Below are 17,750 nucleotides of genomic sequence, written 5' to 3' on the forward strand. Positions count from 1 at the left end.
AAAAAAAAAAAAAAAAAAAAAAAAAAAAAAAAAAAAAAAAAAAAAGTACTTTGGAACTGTATTAGCAACTACATTTTCAGGAATAAAATTTAGATTTAAAGTCAGAGAAAAAAACATCACATATATTAAGTATCTGCTTTCTTAGGAGTTGTGCAGAATTATTTTCCAAATTTAAAACTGTGCATACAAGTGCTTGCAAAAGCATTCACACACCAAATCGATGTAAGAAACAGTAAAAAATGGCTCATTACATCACTGATCTCTGTGAACTCGTGTGAAATCAGCTGATGAATCATTGGAAAAACATAACATTGGGGCAATACATGCAAGCAAGATGAAAGGAAGGAATAAAATACAGAAAAATGTAGTCCCAGTATCCTGAACATTTGTAGTATTCTCCAACTTATCTCTAAAGAATAAAATCGGAAAGGAGTCCACTGTCTTTGATATACACTAAAGAAAAAAATATTGTAAAATAAAAAATCTGGCTTAAGGGTTGAATTCTGATTAAATTGTGTGTTTGTAAAGATTTCAACCCATGCATATTGCTTGAAAAAAAAGGAGGGGAGGGCACGGAGAGGGAAGTAGTTAACACCCCTTTCCAGGAGAACAAAGTTACCACTGCACCTCTGCCCCTAAGCAGCTTGGGGACACAAAGCCTGCCAATACAGGCAGGCAGTCACTGACTCTCAAGATCATGACGTGCTTACGTGATTTGATGTTGGCATCTCTGTAGGTGCCATTCAGAATTGCAAGCTCCATCAGCTGCATCTTTTTAAGGCTGTCTTCTCCTTCTGCCTGCAGATGAAAAGACAGAAAAGACAGTTAGACTCACTGTGTCACTGGTGCCCAAGATCTCAGGGACCCAGAAAAGTGTTTGCAAGATTTAACCACAGAAAATACCTGTGTACCATTAGTCACCAAAGCAGTAGGGCTTGTAAAAGATTCCTAAGTTAATTCCAAGTTGTCTGTTGTTTATCACAAACTGGGATTAATAAACATCTCAGAGGGGGAAAAAGACCCATGTCCTAAGTTCTAAAAACAGGGTTACATTTAAATTGTGCTCGATAAAAGCTCTTTAAGGAAACTTCTTCTTAAGTCTTAGTAAAATAACCATATAAACACTCCTAAGGGGGCATTTTAATTAGGGTTTTTGAGTAGATTAGAAGAATAAACGCCATGAATTTCATATAATTACAATTTATGGTAACATGATCTACTGCTGTGGATACTGACTGTTTTATAAAAAAAATGTTTGAGAGGCTTTCCACACATTAATTTGCTTTAAGGCAAAATTCATAATTATGATACATGTACATGTGTTCCGATTAGGATACAACTATTATTTATACATTATAAATAATTTTGACTCAATAAAAATGACTTCCCTGAAGCTATCTGCTCTTTCTGTATTCTGCAGCTTGCATAAATATTATGTAATATTTAGAAAAAAGAAACTTCCCCCCGCTTTCTCAATTACTGACCAAAAATATACTGTAAAGTTGTGTGAAATAAAACTAAAACTGGACATTTTCAGATCTTCTGATTTTTACTGCCTTCCCAGAAACACTGCTAGTTGTTTAGTCTGCATTCTGCTAATGATAGTACAGTGACATAGGAGATTCAATCAAGCCGTACCTATCATCCCATTCAAGGTCATCCCTCTCTACTTTGATGCTAAATTCCCATCTTGCACTCTCAGATGCTCTGCTATTACTGAAAATTTAGATGGAAAAGGGAGGGGCTTAAGTGTCAGCTTATTTGCACTCTCTTTCCTTTCCTAATTAAAAATTAAAAAAAAAAAAAACAACAAAAAAAACCCAACAGCTTATCTAGTCTGTTATTACACTATTTTCCAAATACTTAGAATTTCCAAGCTAATAAGTGAGTCCGGGTAATAAGTAGTGTGAAAACTCTTAGATAGTATGACACCAAGGAGGGCTGTTCATCTGTCTTAAACTCTAGCTCCTGTGGATGGTTGGAATTAATACAGGTAATTATGAAAAAAATACTAACCCTCCCCGCCCCCCCACCAAAGAAGAGCAATCACTACCAATAAATAAATAAGTAGTTAAGTCTGGTTTTGTTACAACATTGCAGCCGCAAAAGTTATTCCTGAAAAGTGGAGTGATTTGTGAGATCTACCTTTACTCATTCCAAAATTTTAACAGAAGTTGTTCCAAAATTTTCCAGGCTAGCTTAAGGCAAAAAATTTTACACAAACTTTATTCTCCAAATCTGGGAATTTACAATTTGGGAATTTGGGAAGTTACCAAGCACCAAAACACACAGAGAAGTTTTAATCCAGTTAAAGTGGCATTTAAGCAAATACAATCCTTAGCGTGAGGAATGCTCAAGTATCCAGCCAGCCACCCACAACTGTCAAGGCTGAATTACTTTCACATGTGGGATCTGCAAGCCCCAACTGTAATACTGAAAAGTTATATAACAAAGATTAAACCTTTGAAAGAATTTTGGCTATTAAGTGCTACGCAGTGGACTYGCACCACACACTGATGAGCATAAATATTTAAAATGTAAATACATATTACCATTTTAACAGTAAATTAATGGTACAATTAAGTAGTGTATTATTCACAGACCTCAATCTCTATAGGCTTTAACATCAGACCCTCTGGAATACAAAATGGACCGATTACAGCCTGCTTAATGTGCTGTGCTCAGGACAGACTTGCAGCCTATGTGCAAAAGTTGCTTCATTTTAGAAATGACTACTTCTAAATAGCATCACTGTGGGTAAATTATCTAGACTATGAAGTCAATCACGATGCAATAAAAAATAAATAAATAAAAGAATCCATCTTTCTATCCAGAGTTCAGAAATTCCCGTCATTTTCTTTCCTTGAAAAACAACCCCCCAGAGCAGAGATTTCTCTTCCCCGCATCTCTTCATAAGGGCCATGCTTTTGCTACTGGCTTTTTGACCCCCTTCTCCTCCTCTCTCTTTTCTAAATGAAACAACGAAACAAAAAACCCACAGTGTCAGCTGCATCTCCCATAAAGCTCCATTAAGGTTACTAAACTTGTTCGGTATCTCCCAAAAGAGTTCAGATGACTGATCTGACAGCCATTAATGAGGCTCAGTAAATGCTGAATCTTACATTCCATTTACTGGGATAATTTTAGTAACTCTATAATCCCAGATTTGGGACCTCAGTGAATAATTTGCAAATGGACCTATTTATAGGATATGAATTTTAAGACAGAAAAGATTTTTTTTTCTCTTCTGACATCCTCCAAAGAAAGCGTTAGACAAACTTAAAAGCAACAGAAGTCAAATAATCACCCTCACTCTCTTTAACATTTTCCTATAGGTCACAACACTTCCTACAAGAAAAGCTGAGGCAATTACCCAGATTTCACGAAGCACTTTTACAAAAATAACAGTGGACTGCAACATCCTAAGCTCTTAACTGTTATCTTGGCATTTTTCCCCCGCCTTGGAGTACCTCTCAGCAGCTGATAACCATTTATTGCTAAAAATGCTCCAAAACACCCTTGAAGACCTCAGAGCACTTCTTAGTGGCGCAGTGGCAGCCGGAGGCTCCTGCACACCCCAGCGCGCGCGGCCAACTCTCCGCTTGGGTGTTGTTTAGCAGGAGCCGGAGCCGGAGCCGTGGGGAGGAAGGGCCCATGCCACCCTGCTCCAAACGGAGAGCACATCAAGGGCAGTGTGCGGAGCATCCCTGCAGCTCGAGGCGCTCGGCTCCGTGAGAGCAAAGGAYGGCAGGGCCAGGGCTACCTCCACAGGAGCAGTGCGTTACCCGCACGGCATCCGCAACAAAGCGCGCTCATTGGCACCCAGGAGAAGCTGCCTGAAGCAGACATCAGTAAGGTCACTTAGAGCCAGATTTGCATTGCTTAGTTGCAGCTTAAGTGATCGACTCAAACCTATCATCCCCTTAATGCTGCAGTGCTTTCCCTTGGATTTTCTTACGCACAGTCTAGCACGCAGATCAAGACAAAACAAAAACAAAACAAAAACAGCCCCCCACCACCCTTAACTGGGTATCTTGAGGCATARCTGATAACTGTGAGCGGGAGTGCTCGCAGCTGCTCGCCGATCACGGGCAGAGAGGAGCCTGAGGAGCAGCCGCCCGGCGCCAGGGCCCGAGGGAGCTGCAGGCCCCGCAGGCCGGCGAGCCGGGCCGCCCTCAGCGCCCGCTTGTTCGACCGCCACCGGGGAGGATTCACAGGCACCGGGGTTACAGCAAGCAGCAAGCGGCAGCTCCAGCTCTCTCGGTGCTGGTAGTAGATCTGCACATATTTCTGTTTACTTGTTGGCATTAGAACTGATGGAGAACCTTTTGCTGTCATTRTTTAGTGGCATTTACTCCATTTCTGCATGAAACAGATGCCAGAATGTTTTAAATCATCCTGTTTGCAGAAGTGCCAGGTGTCCAACTTTGCCATCGTTTACTGGAAATACACTGAGGGAAGAAAACCAAACCCACCCCAAAAGCCCTGTCTCCACATCTGCTGGCAGGTTTGAGGTATGCAGGAGAGAACAACAGGAGGCTTAAAAACACCTCCCAAAATCACAGAATTCAAAATAAAAACGGTCTACACTGACTCGCCTCGCCCCCAAAATGAAACCAAATAAAACAAAACATGATTCTGTCTCCTACATTACGTAATACCAGTTGTTTCAAAGAAAGTTGAAACTATTAAAAGATATGCAATAAATGCTATTAGTAACAGCCTAGATAAAACACTCTATTTTGTCTTCTTTTCCCACTCCTAATGCCTTTTTTTCCCCAATATCAACGTCCAAGCTTTCCTTGAACCCTGCTAAGCTTGAGATACCCACAGATGCTCAGAGCTCCACTTACCCTTAAAAATACTTCTGAAATCAATATACAGGAGCCACCTATGCGCCTTAGAGCTTCAGTGTGCTATTAATTACACTGTGCTACGCAGGTAGCTCACCAAATTTACTGTTTTATTAATATCTTCACTGCTAGTTACAAACAGCGTCACTTGCTTATTTTATCAAGAAGTGCAAGCAGCAGTAATCAAGCTACATTCTCCACAGAGCCCTACTCTATTTTATCATGTTTTGCAGTGCGTATTTACTCTTTTCACTTGCAGAAGAAAGAAAGGACAGAAGAGATGTTGTAAGATATAAACATGCACAAATATATACATACAGTACATATAGTGCTGGAAAGCATCAAGCACGCAGACTCCAAACAGAAGTACATAAAGCTTCTGTTTCACTGAAGGACGTAACGAGGACAACCACACAGTTATTATGTAAATTAAACCATACCACTGTTAAAATTGTAATAGAAAAACTGCTTAAACATCCCGTGTGTAAGTGGCTTTCAATGTATATTTACTTCAAATATACTCAGCTCATATAAGCTTTTTGAACAGCTATGTATCATCTACCCTTCCTTGGTTCATGCAGCATGATGCTTTCCAAAACAATCTGCTAAAGGACAGAACTAACCCTCGGGAAGACAGYGAGTGAAAATGAACAAAAAATGCTTTTTAAATTATATTAATTTAAAGATAATTTACAGCTGTTTCAAAAAGCATAGTATTTACTTAATTTTAAAATTTATTTTAATTATGGAATCTTGGATATCCGTTCCTTCTCATAGCACAGTAGATTTGTAGTCCAAACAACTTCTTATTTGGGATACAGTGTCAGATAATATGAGAACTAACAATCTGATTATTTTAGGAAGTCTTTTCTAAAGAAAAAAAATAAAAAGGAATTTCATGAGGAAATCAAATTTCAGACTTAAGTATATGCTAACATAAACCAATCATTTTTTAATGTAGCCACACACATTTACTTGTTGTTTACTGCGTGTTTTCAAGTTAGATTCTCCATAGAGTTAGCTCTGAAGCGAGGGGAACAACAGGATGAGAAGCACAGAGCCAACTACAGTGGCGAAGCSGAGGGAGCTGCCATCAGGGAGAGGAGGCAGGAACAGGAGCAGGCGGGAATGGTGCCACCACTCAGAGCCCTGGAGCAAGCGCGCGCACGCGTTGCAGCAGGACCTGAACCCAGCCTGGCAGGCACCGTGGTGCTCACAAGCCAAACAACCCCTCGCCAACAGCATGGTTCCTTTTCCTCACAAAATCCCCTTAATCTTAGGATTCTTACCCAGGTAAGTCTCCAGAAACATATTGTAATTCTCATTACTGTCCACGCCGTGAACAAAAACTGTTTTCGGCATTTGTATACCCACCCGTTCTGCTCATATGATGCTCATTTTCCCATTACAGTAACCACTTTGAAAAGTGACAAATGTAATTCTCCCTCCATTCACACTGATGCAGGAGAGCTCATTTAGGCGATGCGAGTGGCTTGGACTGACAGCCAGGCTTCCAAACGCCGTCTGTTTTGCCGACATTTTTGCAACCGTGTTGCACACTGCTGCCCTTGGGCCACATTCCCAGCTCCCAAAGGCTGCAGGCCTCGGCTGCCGTTTTAGCTTAGAGCAAGTGCAGYCGCAGGGGCTTCAGCCCGCCCGGCGCTGGGGAGCAGCTCCTTGCAGGCCGCCCGCCGAGGAGAGGACACGAGCAGCAGGAAGCAGAAGCGCCGCTGGAGCCAAGAGAGGCCCAAAGCAGCTGCRGGCAGAGAGGCCAAACCCCCTGTTGATCTTTCCCTGCCACCTGGAGCGGGGCCTGTTGCACCAGGCCCACGGGCAAGAGTGACCCAAAGGCACCAAAGAGCAGTGCTTTCCTCTGGGGCGATTTCTCATGCAGATCCCTACCCCAGCTCTGCTTCAACAGGGGTGCTCAGCAACAGTTTGGGGCCTTTCCCACCACCCTCAAAGCGCAGGAGCTACCTCTTCCAGCACACACATTTTGTTGAAGCCATTTGCCTTTTTTTTTTTTTTTTTTTTTTTTTTCTCTCTACAGGTGCTTCAGGTTGAGAGTTTTGCCAAAAACACAATGTATTTTTAAGTACACAGTTCCGACATTATTTTCAACACTCTCCAAACAGAATGGCAGAAAACTTGGCAATTACTGAAAAAAASCACCATGATAATGAACAAGGATACTTAAAAGCTTTCCTTAAATGGAAAAATCACCTCTAATTTGCACAGAAATAAACAACTTTCCTACAACCGTATCTCCAGTAAGACACGCACACCAAGCAGGAAGATGTTCATTACTCTTCAAGCGGCTTATCTGCTTCACAGAAAACAGCTGMGAGTTCTTAGTTGAACAAGAAACTTGCTAAAAGATCCCAGTGCCACGGGAGCATCTCCTGGACGTCCCGTACCCCTGGGCTCCACACACGCACTCGCCCGTCCGTATGTTTCCCAGGCGCACTGCGCGCCGGGCGCACGTCCTTTACACGAGTGTCTCCATTCAGCGCCAAAAACCTTCCATTCACAAGCGATAAAGGAGGAAAACCTCGCATACAATATACTACAGATTCCTGGACAGGCACGTATTAAAAGCAAAAAAAAAAAAAAAAAAAARAMCACACCAGAAGTAACACGTACAGTAAAAGATCGTGAACTAATACAAACTGGAGTCCTTGAAGTTAAGTTTTACATGTTTGAAATCTTTTCTGCTTGGAAAGCCTTTTCATATGTCCACCTTATTATACTATCTGAAGTAACCAGCACAATAAAATCCTAACTAAAGAGACAAGATGACAATAATGTCAAGATAGATAAGAGAGATAGAGATGGAGATAGAGATGGAGARAGAGAGAGAGRRAGAGAAAGATAGAAAGTATCCTTTTTGAAGAATTTTGASTTCGAGTAACCAAACTATTAGTTGATGACTCTTTGCAAGACACTATATTTGTCTTTTGAAAATGCTAACTTCTGGTGCTAAAGGATAAATATTGTCACCCCAGGCCCTCAAAAAAAAACTAGCAAAACATTTGGTTTTCTCTTCCATGCCCAGAACATAAATATTGATAGTTAAAATATTTACCAACAACTTCTATATATATTTTACATTTTCCCTTGAAGCGCTGCCTGGCATCATGGTGATGGAGCAGAAAGAGTGCAGTAGAGTTTTACATTAACAAGAATTTTCCAGAGAGCTCTGTTCTCACATAACTTCACAGTTATTCTTACATAAAAGCAAGCATCACCAAATACTTTTGAAAAGAAATAAAATGCATCACTATATAGAAACTGGCCATATTTCTAAGAATCCCATATACCTTTAATGGTGCTGTGGCACTGAATGGGTGGCAAGCAATGACTCCGTTATTTCCCTGTTTGCTTTTCAACCCTGATGCATGCTGCTATGTCTAGGTGGACAAGCAAAGATAAATCAGTATCATTATTTCTTCTGGGCAACACGGTGTGCTTATCTTTCTCAAAGCCAGCTCTCAGCTCAAGTGATATGCAAAGAAGCCCATGTTGTTTCACTTGACAAAAGCTCAGGTCACAGCTCTAAGGATACCCAGGGTAGGGAAGAGGCAGYGTTATCTCCTTATGCTTCCCTTATCTGACACATCCCTGCTCGAACACGACACCTGGCTTACCAGCTATATTTCTGGGAATCCTTATGCCCCCTCAGCCTCCTTCCATTTCAGCAACAAGAAAGCATACATCAGGCACAAAAAATCACCACAAAGCACATTTTTATAAGCTAGACTGAAACACAGTATTGGCGAAACCTCGTGGAACCAGGTGTTTCACCACAGACCCTCCGAGTACAAGTTGTTAATGTACTAGGAAAAAAATATCACCGTTTGACCTCAAGTGACTGCCATGCTCATGGTGACGTTTCTTTGGGATGGAGATAAAGGGCTCATATTTATATAACAGGGTTTTGGGCTGTGAAGGAAATCAGTCCTTCAGATGAGTTATAACAGACATCCAACAGTATTTAATTCTAGAATTGATGCTTTAACATTTTTTGAACTTCCATTCATTTCTCCCCTCCCGCCTCAGTCTTTTAACAGCGCTAATAAAGTCAATGACAGGAACCTCCAGGAGCCACACCAGCGCTTCAGCAATTCACGCATCTTTCACAACGTCTGTCCAAGGGAAAACAGCAGCAACAAAAACTGCTAAGTGTTCCCTAGAAGAAAACATGAATACAGTATCTTCTAAAAAGTTTTCTGGCATGATTATACCAATATAAACTTTTTAATATTTATTAAAAAATACTTAAGATTCAAATGAAACAGCTACCAATAATATAATCTCAGCATTAGATCCATCTTTAGCAATGTGTAAGCCCAGTTTAAAACTTCCAGAGCCAAAACTTCTTTTTGGTATTTCTAGTTTTGGGAGGCTACCAGGTTACACGCAAATGTACGGTACAAATCTCCCCGCAGGGCACTGCCAGCCCACTGCAAGTACTGTGAACCTCCTACAGACCCAACGAGGACAGCAACCAAGCACAACCTGTATTATGCAGGTCTTCATTCCAGCTGTAGCCTTTGCAGCAGGCTAAATTATGCCAAACYACTCAGACTGTGTTGACAAGCTCTGGTTGTATCAGGACAAATGCTTTAACGCCTCCCGAATTAAGCAAATGATATAATATGGAAATGATTTAACTATCAAGATGTCACCAATTTATATGATATAACAACCACACAATGAGGCCACTATTACAACAATTTAATGATTAGCTAATTAAAATTTGTGCAGATAGGTCTATTCTGACCTGCTACATTTATCTTCTCCTCCYTTTTCCCCCCTAGTTTTCTATCTAAGGGCAGAGTTCATACATRACGAATGGCTGCAGAAATCCTGAAGTAAAGGCACTGAACACAGAAATCAAATGAAAAATATATATTTTTTGCAAACCCTAGAGATTCCAGTACCATATTTTTCCGGTTATGCTACTATTTTAATAAATAAGTCTTTGAAACACAAAATGCTACTGTAATATTATCACGTTTTCATATGCAAAGCATGTCCTAAAAGAGAAAAACAACAACAACAAAAACCCCACAACACACTGTTCCCATCCMGAAATAGAACAAAAAAGCAAATGACACTTTATTTCAGAGCAGATTTACTAACCTGGAAAGAAAGAGACAAGCCTGTCTCCTTCCAGAAGCAAGACAAAAGTAACTGCTTGTGATGAAGAGTGGAAAGATTGTTGCTAAGAATTAGTATAAAGCTTTCAAGTGCCTTCAAGGGGCTTCATTCAGGGTTGAACACTGGCACACAGCAAAGCAAGCTGTGGAGGGAACTTAAGGCATTTTCATTTATAAGGTAGAGGTGTCCTGAAAAGGGACACTGAGTAAAATAAACTCATGTATTACAACACAGAGTAAAAACCTGAATGTTTAGGCTTATCCAATTATAAAATGTTAATATTCAGGGAGCAGCTGTTGCACAGTAGCTTTTATCATGGTTGTAACATTTTCAAACATCCTTAAAGTAAAACAGAAGAAGAATAAACACACTTGCCACTATCTGGATTTTACCTACCCTCCCTTTTGTAAAACATTCAACTAAATGGTTTAATTTCCAAAATAACAGGCAGCGCAATGGCAAAGTTAACAATTGTTGAGACTGCCTCCCTCCGAGCACGCTGCAACACGTGAGGAGGAGCAGTCCAACAACAAACGCTAGTAGAATCTAGAACGCACAAAAATACAGCGGACGCCAGCCTGAAATTTCTGGGCCACTTGAGGAAACAACAGCGAAAGCTTCCAGGGACCCGGCTCTGAGCACCCGGCTCTAGGGACTCCTGGGGACTCCCCTGCAAGCTCACAAGCGCGTCCAGCAGGCGCGCAGGGCTAGCGGAGCGGGCGCCGGCGCAGACGCAGGGCACGGCGCCGAGGGCGGCCTGCAGCCTGGGCGCAGCGCAGCCCGGGGAGGCGGCAGGAGCGCGAGCAGTCCCTGAGCCCCTCTGCTCGGCGGCAGGGCCGCCCGGGAAGGCTCCCGCCGCTCCGGGCAGTGGCCGCGGGGGCCCTCGTGGGCGCCGGAGAGGGGGGCGGCAGCGCTGCGGCCGCTGGGCGCCTCGCGGCCGAGGGGCAGGAACTCCCCGCAGGTGTGTGTCTGCTAAACGCGCTGGCGGCCGGGACACTTGCACAGAAAAGAGGCTGTTCAAAACGCAGCTCACCCTGGATGTATCTTCACGTGGTCACATGAGGGGAGCACGAGGCGGACATCAAGTAGAGGCCATTCTTACAAYACCTCGTAGTTCAGCCTCTTACAGCTACTCCACAATAGTATAGAAYTACTACAACAGTTAGTGATAATTATTTGACTTCTGACAGGAAAGAAGATTCATATATTGCCTGTAGACATATATTGCCACATGGACAAAATCATTTCCATCACATATAATCTTTTTTATTTAATTAATGTATTATACTTCCAAAAGAGATCTGGAACTTGAAACTGGAGTGAAAGTTGTTGACCATGATAAAGAAATTAAAACCAATTTCTTTCCAAATCCCTCTGTGGGGTCAGGCATTTATCACATACTTAAAGGTCAACATTTAACATCCAGATTTTGATATACAAGAAAATAATTTTTTTCTATCATCTAGTAGAGATAAAACATTTTTTTAAACATCCATTTTTGTATATGAAGCTGCATTCCTTGTTGTATTTTTCAAAGACAGTTTATAAATCCCTAAAACTAACAATCATTTACTTCTGCAATTATTATTAGAGATTTAAAAGAACCATTCAAAAGAAATAAAAAGCATTACTACTGAAGTGACTAAAAACACCTTTCCATTATTTACTAATTTGCACAGGAAAATATGCCTGAGCAATTTATGCACAGCAGTTAGGAAAGCTTTCATGAAAGTGAGTTTTGATAATGCAGAAGTTTCCATAAAAACTATCTTCTGTAGTCTGAGAACCTTCTTTAAGCCTAACTTTCTGCCTTAAAATGTGAGATGTATAGATCAGGCCTATCTTAAATTTCATTTCCCACTCTCCTTCCCTCCAGTTCTACACACTGACTTCAAAACCTCCCTCCTCAGTAGGAACATAAACACAACACTTACATGACCACTTAGCAGGTTTCACATTATTCACGTGATCAAATTTCACTGCAACTTAGAAGCCTGTCATCCCAGGTCAGAAATAAATGATAGTCAAGGCTTCTGAACTGCTATTTACTGCTGAACTTTGCATATTTTACACTGCTCCGTTTGCCCAGCTTGCTCAAGCACTCTGGATCGGATTTTACACCACAATTTCACTGAAGAGCTTTCCTTTCCTGTTTTTAAGGAGTCGTGTACCTAGGTTCCTGCTGAAACAAGCTACAATCACACCCTAGATCAATGTTGTCACGTCACGCTCAGGAAAGCATTTTTGATAGGCTAATCCTATGATATTTCTAAGTGGGATACCCCTTGTAACCTTTTGACTACTCCTAAATGCCAAATGCATATTATACCAACTTTGCAGAGAAGGACAAGCACAATGCTTACAAAAAAAGAAAATCCATCCTAATAACCCCAAAATGTGTTCAGTGGTGGTTTCGTTTTTATCCTGTACGTTCACAACCAGCACATTGCATATGACACTTGGTTAAAATTCTACCATCAACTTCTTCCTACTAACAAGACTTCCACGTGCCCATTTCCAAAATGCAATTTTCCCCACTTTTCAAAGCGATCCTTGAAATCCCTGTCATACATATCAACACTCCCTCATTTTCTAGGTTTCATCCTTGATTTTTTTTCCCCAAATCTTTCTCTATAGATGCTTTAATGTTGTTCAGAGACTCCAATTCTCTAAACACTTGGTACAATCCAGCCATTCAGAGAAATCAACTTTCTATTTAGAGATTGAAATAAGAACAGTGTCAAGAACTGCAGAATTATCATTTCATATACCAGTAGACAAGGTGCATACGTAGCAATAAAAGTGCCTTACAATACGTTCTGTACAACAGAATAAATCACTTGAGCTCCTCTTAATCTCCTGAATTCTAGAATCTCATGAATATTTCAAAATGATACCTAAATTCATATATTCTCTTTAACTTTATGGATTATATACTTATAGATCATATTTTGTATTAAAAATACTTCCTTAATGCATGTAAAAGATACTGACAGAAAGAAAAAAAAAAAAAAAGAAAGCTGGAAAAAGTGCAATTAAATCGTTCAGTTACAAGATGTGGCATAAAAACTAAGAAACAAAGTTAAAAAAGCATGGAAGTTTTGGACACTATTTGACAGGACATGCAGAATATTTCTTTCACTATTATCAGTGGGAAGAGACAGAAGACACTTAAATCAGTTAAAACAGACAGAGCAAATGTTCAAAAGGACAGAAAGACTTGAGCAATTATGAAGTGATTCGAGTAAATGGAAAATTAAATGTAATATTTTTTTCTGGAATGCGTAAAAATGAGCTGCAGTGCATCCGCACAGGCCGGCCTTCAGCTGAGACCCTCAAAGGAAAAACAACAAAATGGAACAAAAGCAGAATGACACACGGAAGGCAGGTGTAGGCAGGTAGGAGAAAAAAGAAATCAGGAGTTATATTGTTTTTTCYCTGCCTGGCAATTAGTTGCAGGCGATGAGGCACAGTGATCTACAGTTTTCAAAGGGGTCAAAAACAGTTCAGAAAATRCAAAATTCAGCCTCTCAGCTGGCACTTCCATAATACCTTAAGCAAATATAACTGCTGCTGGCCGCAGTGCTTAGTCCTTAGTTGAACTTCCCCGGGCACACTGCTAGCCCTGGGCCGTGCTGTGGGACCCGCTCAGCCATCAGGGCTCTCGCCCCAGCACCTCTGCGAGGCGACGCTGAAGAGCTGGCTGCAGGCTCGCACCAGCACGAGGAGGGGAGACGCAGGGGAGCTCTTGCTTCACTCACCGCACGTCAAGAGACTTCATTTTGCTAACTAGTTAGCAGCAGCCTAGACTCCAACCTGAGAGCCTGACATTTTCTTTACCAGCTGCAGATGAAGTCGGAAACTATCATCTGACAATCAGTCAACGTACTTCCACATTAAACAACTCCAACTCATTGCTCTTATTCCTCTCCCTTTCTCTTAAAGTCTTACATTTGATTCTAGCCAGGTTCTGCCCATTTCTCCTGTTGTCTTTTTCCTTTAGCTCTCTTCATTATGGTAGACAATGAAGGAATAGTATTAAATCCTGGCTTACCAGCGTTGCCAATCTCAACCTTAAACTGTGCAAACTCTTTGCTCCCTGTTTGTAGACTGTTCATCAAAAGCAAAAACCAGTGTCAACTATTTACTCAGTAATTATCTAAACGCATCCATGTATTACTGCCATCTTTCAGCTTCGTTGATATTCAAAGGTTCTTTCAGCATTCCCTGTTCTTGAAATACCAAAAAAAAATAAAAAATAAAAAAAAAAAAATCCAATTTAAGCTTCTTTCAAAACATCAGCACCTTCAATGGGTAACTTTTTACACCTAAACCTAATCCACATTTAAATTCCACACCAGCTGTCAATATCCAATAATAATCTACATGCTAATAAACTGAAGATTATGCACCAGTTGATATTTTGAGGGCCCTACAAAGGAAAATCAGTGTACGTATTGAGATATATATCTGTCTGTTGATTTTCTTTAGCCAAGACTTAGGAATATGCATTTCATTTCCATGCCTCTCTATGAAAAATTGTTTTTTGTATAACAGCATTTATAGGTTCTGATCTGGAATTCAGACACCAGCAACATGTACGCACAACTTCTGCTCCCAAAAGTGTATGGGTTAGTGGCCAAGCAAAAACGATAATAGAAAGAAACAAAGTGGAGGGATCTAGAGATCACAGGCCAATATAACAATATCTAGTAGAAGAAAAAAATGGAGAATAGCTAAAAATACTTTAAAAGAACACAGCACTGAAGGGGGAGGGTGGAAGGGGGGAGGAAAGCATTGAAAAGAAACAGCTGCTGCCCTACTAGTGTAGTAGAAAGCACATTTCTTTGATTCCCTAGATTCCTGGACCAGCAGGAGTCCAAAACATTAGAAATTTAACGTATTAAACACAGGGAACAAGTACTTCAGAGAGCTTCCCGCTTCTCTACCGTGTTACTCATGTCTTTTCTGTATATCCCTGATGCTCCTTCGTGTGCTCTGGTGCTCGTCAGACTTCAGCAAGGTTACTAACCTCTCAAAAATAACCACTAAATTTTAAGGGTTACTTGTCTAACATTTGCAAATAAAATGAGGTCCTGCAAARGCCTGAGAAGTGCTCTGGTATTTTGTGATATCTGCCCACAAAATGAGCAGAAGTCTGCAGCCGGGCTCAAGAGCGAGGCAGAGAGCAGATCTGTACTGCAAGTGGAAGCACAGAGTCAAGTCTCAGTGGGTCCATCTCAGACAACACAACAGATAACGTGAGTTCTACKCAGGTTTTTGTGTTACACTTTTGGATGGCTGCACCAGAGTTACTAAACAGGTCGTGGCAATATTTTAACAGAAAAGATTTCTCTTTACGTTGCTCACAAGTTAAAACAGAATATCCTTCAAAGAAAATAACCATCTTCTATCATGTAACCTGACTGGTGCATGTCTTCATTCAGCCTGGAGAAGGATATGTGTCTGATGGGACTAATTAATAATTTACCGGCTACAATATCCCTTGGTAAGTGAAATATTACAAAACAATTCCACTTTTTCCCTCACTTTCCCTCACTGGTACTGCAAAGCTAAGATCCTCTGACGAAGCCCAAATGGTTTCAGTCATTAGCAATTATCCAATAGACCCATCCCAACATCTGCCTCAGCAGAAATGCCAGCCTAGGCTCTTCCCATGCTCCTATTGCCATCTCACCCGCAGCAGAGCAGAAGGGAGGATGAGGAGGGATCAATCAAGTTAAACTAAGACAGGCCTCTAGAAAGCTCCCCAGGTCTACGGAACCAAAACTTGAAATGCAGCAAAAATCAGACAGAGAGCATGAAATTTGAAAATAAAAGAAGAAAACAAACAAAAAAAAACCTCAACTTTTTTTTTTTTTTGCCTGTTGGTTTGTTTCACAGAATGTACTTGGGGAGCCGCTGTAAAGCTATTTGTACCAAGCAAAACACTTGGTTCTGTCCTGGATCATGAAGAGTTATTTGCATTATTTTCTTATATTAACTTACAAAAGAGAGTCATATTCTGTCAGGAGTTTTAAGTTAATTTTCACTTCTTTAARCAAAAATCTAAACCGTCACCCTTAAGGCAGTATTGCTCTCTTCTTAATTAGTTCATCTGCAACAGCTCAATACTTACGATGACTTGAGATTTGAGGTGCATAATGGGAATGATTTAAACCTTGATCTAGATATCGTATCTAAGATATTTTGGGAAATTACAGACGAGTCCAAGTGTGGCAYGTGCTAGAACACGTACTTTAGATCCAACCCCAAGCCATCCAAGCACAAACAAAACAGACTGCCCCATTTCTTCAGGCCCGCAGGCCCCGATGCTGCCCACCTGCTCCCGAAAGAACAGCTCAGGCACCGGTCACCGGCTCTTCCCACCACAGCTGATTTCTTCAGCACAGCTGAAGGTTAAACAAGCATAAGTGATGCTCATCACTTCAGGCATTTGTGAAAGCACCAAGTCCATCTTCTCACATTTCAATAGCATTGGTGCTGACAAAGAAGTCAGCGGGTCAGAGCGGAGCTCCCTTCAGAGAGAAGGCGAGTCTGAGCTGGGAAAGCATTTACATGTGACCTGCAAAAAGCAGTTCCAAGGGCCACAGCACCTTATTTGTTTTCAAAAGCAACCTTCCCTGCCCTCCTCCCCTCTCGGAGGCAGCTTTGACAAGTGTTTTAATAAATATTACATGCACAGAGGAAAGTTAAAAATCAATAGCAGGTTAATGTTTATTGAAACAATACAGAGAACCATTTTTAATAGCATTACTTGAAAATAGATCTAATCTAGCAAAGGAAATTCAATTTATGTTTAGAGCAATCAGATTTTGTTTTTTACTCCGGGGATTTGTTGCAAACTCTGTCTCTCAAAATGTGCTTACTGTACTGTATTTAGCAGAAACAGTTTAGCCTTAATAAGCTGATAGTCTGCACAGGAGCACGGATCAACTTATTCTCATTAAGAATGTAAGCAGCTTTCTAACAGCCTTCTTTGCTGCTCAGCCCATGCCAGAGAAAGCAGGGATCTCTCCTCTAAAACCCGTAATTTATGAGTTTATTCAAACCCGCCAAATTGCTTTAAGTAAACGCCTCTTATATTTGAAAATTCCCATGGCAACTCATTTAGTTTGGCAGGAAGGCAGACCCAAATTCAATCCTTTTATCCTCCAGCTAAACCATTACAATGGTAATTCAGCTCTGACACTCTGAAGAGACTGCTAATTACTGTACTCTGCTCCCCAGACAGATTTCCCATTCAGATTGCAAGGGCTCTGCTGTGTGGGGTGGGAAGCAGCAGCAACACCTCTGTGCGCAGGGAGGGGGTTCGGGGCGCACTCCCACCCCACCGGAGAGGCCACACGACTGCAAAGACACGGGATCTTCCCATCAAGTAAGTTTTGCAGACTGAAAATAAGGGCACACACACAAAATAAGGGCACACACACAGTACAGCGGAGAATTTAACAATTAAGTGTTTTGACTCTGGAGGAGATAAAGGCAACTCTCACCTTTGAGCAGAATTCCTCTTGTGTTACTTCATCTTCTACATACTGTGAGTACCAACCTAAAGCACCGCATGAAACGCTACCGAATATCRCTGTGCTCTGCCATTACACTGAACGTGCAAGCGCTCACTGCCTTGCAGTGACCAGAATGTCTTAACTTCTTAAAAACCGCCCACCTTACCTCACAGCAGTAGTTATTTTAAGACTTTTTTTTTTTTTT

The 17,750-nt window shown here is 41.1% G+C and overlaps 1 protein-coding gene across 2 annotated transcripts in view; it reads right to left on the reverse strand.

Moving 5' to 3' along the window:
• QKI (QKI, KH domain containing RNA binding) overlaps window positions 1-17,750 on the reverse strand; it is a 137,039-nt gene that overhangs the window by 11,873 nt on the left and 107,416 nt on the right. For both annotated transcript variants that reach the window (XM_026044704.1, XM_026044705.1), the window contains exon 5: window positions 711-798. In XM_026044704.1, the coding sequence (XP_025900489.1) occupies window positions 711-798 (88 nt within the window). The remainder of the gene's footprint in view (window positions 1-710; window positions 799-17,750) is intronic.

This window comes from Nothoprocta perdicaria, unplaced genomic scaffold (assembly GCF_003342845.1).
Source record: "Nothoprocta perdicaria isolate Ctin4 unplaced genomic scaffold, notPer1 scaffold_38, whole genome shotgun sequence".
In the NCBI taxonomy this organism is placed as follows: domain Eukaryota; kingdom Metazoa; phylum Chordata; class Aves; order Tinamiformes; family Tinamidae; genus Nothoprocta; species Nothoprocta perdicaria.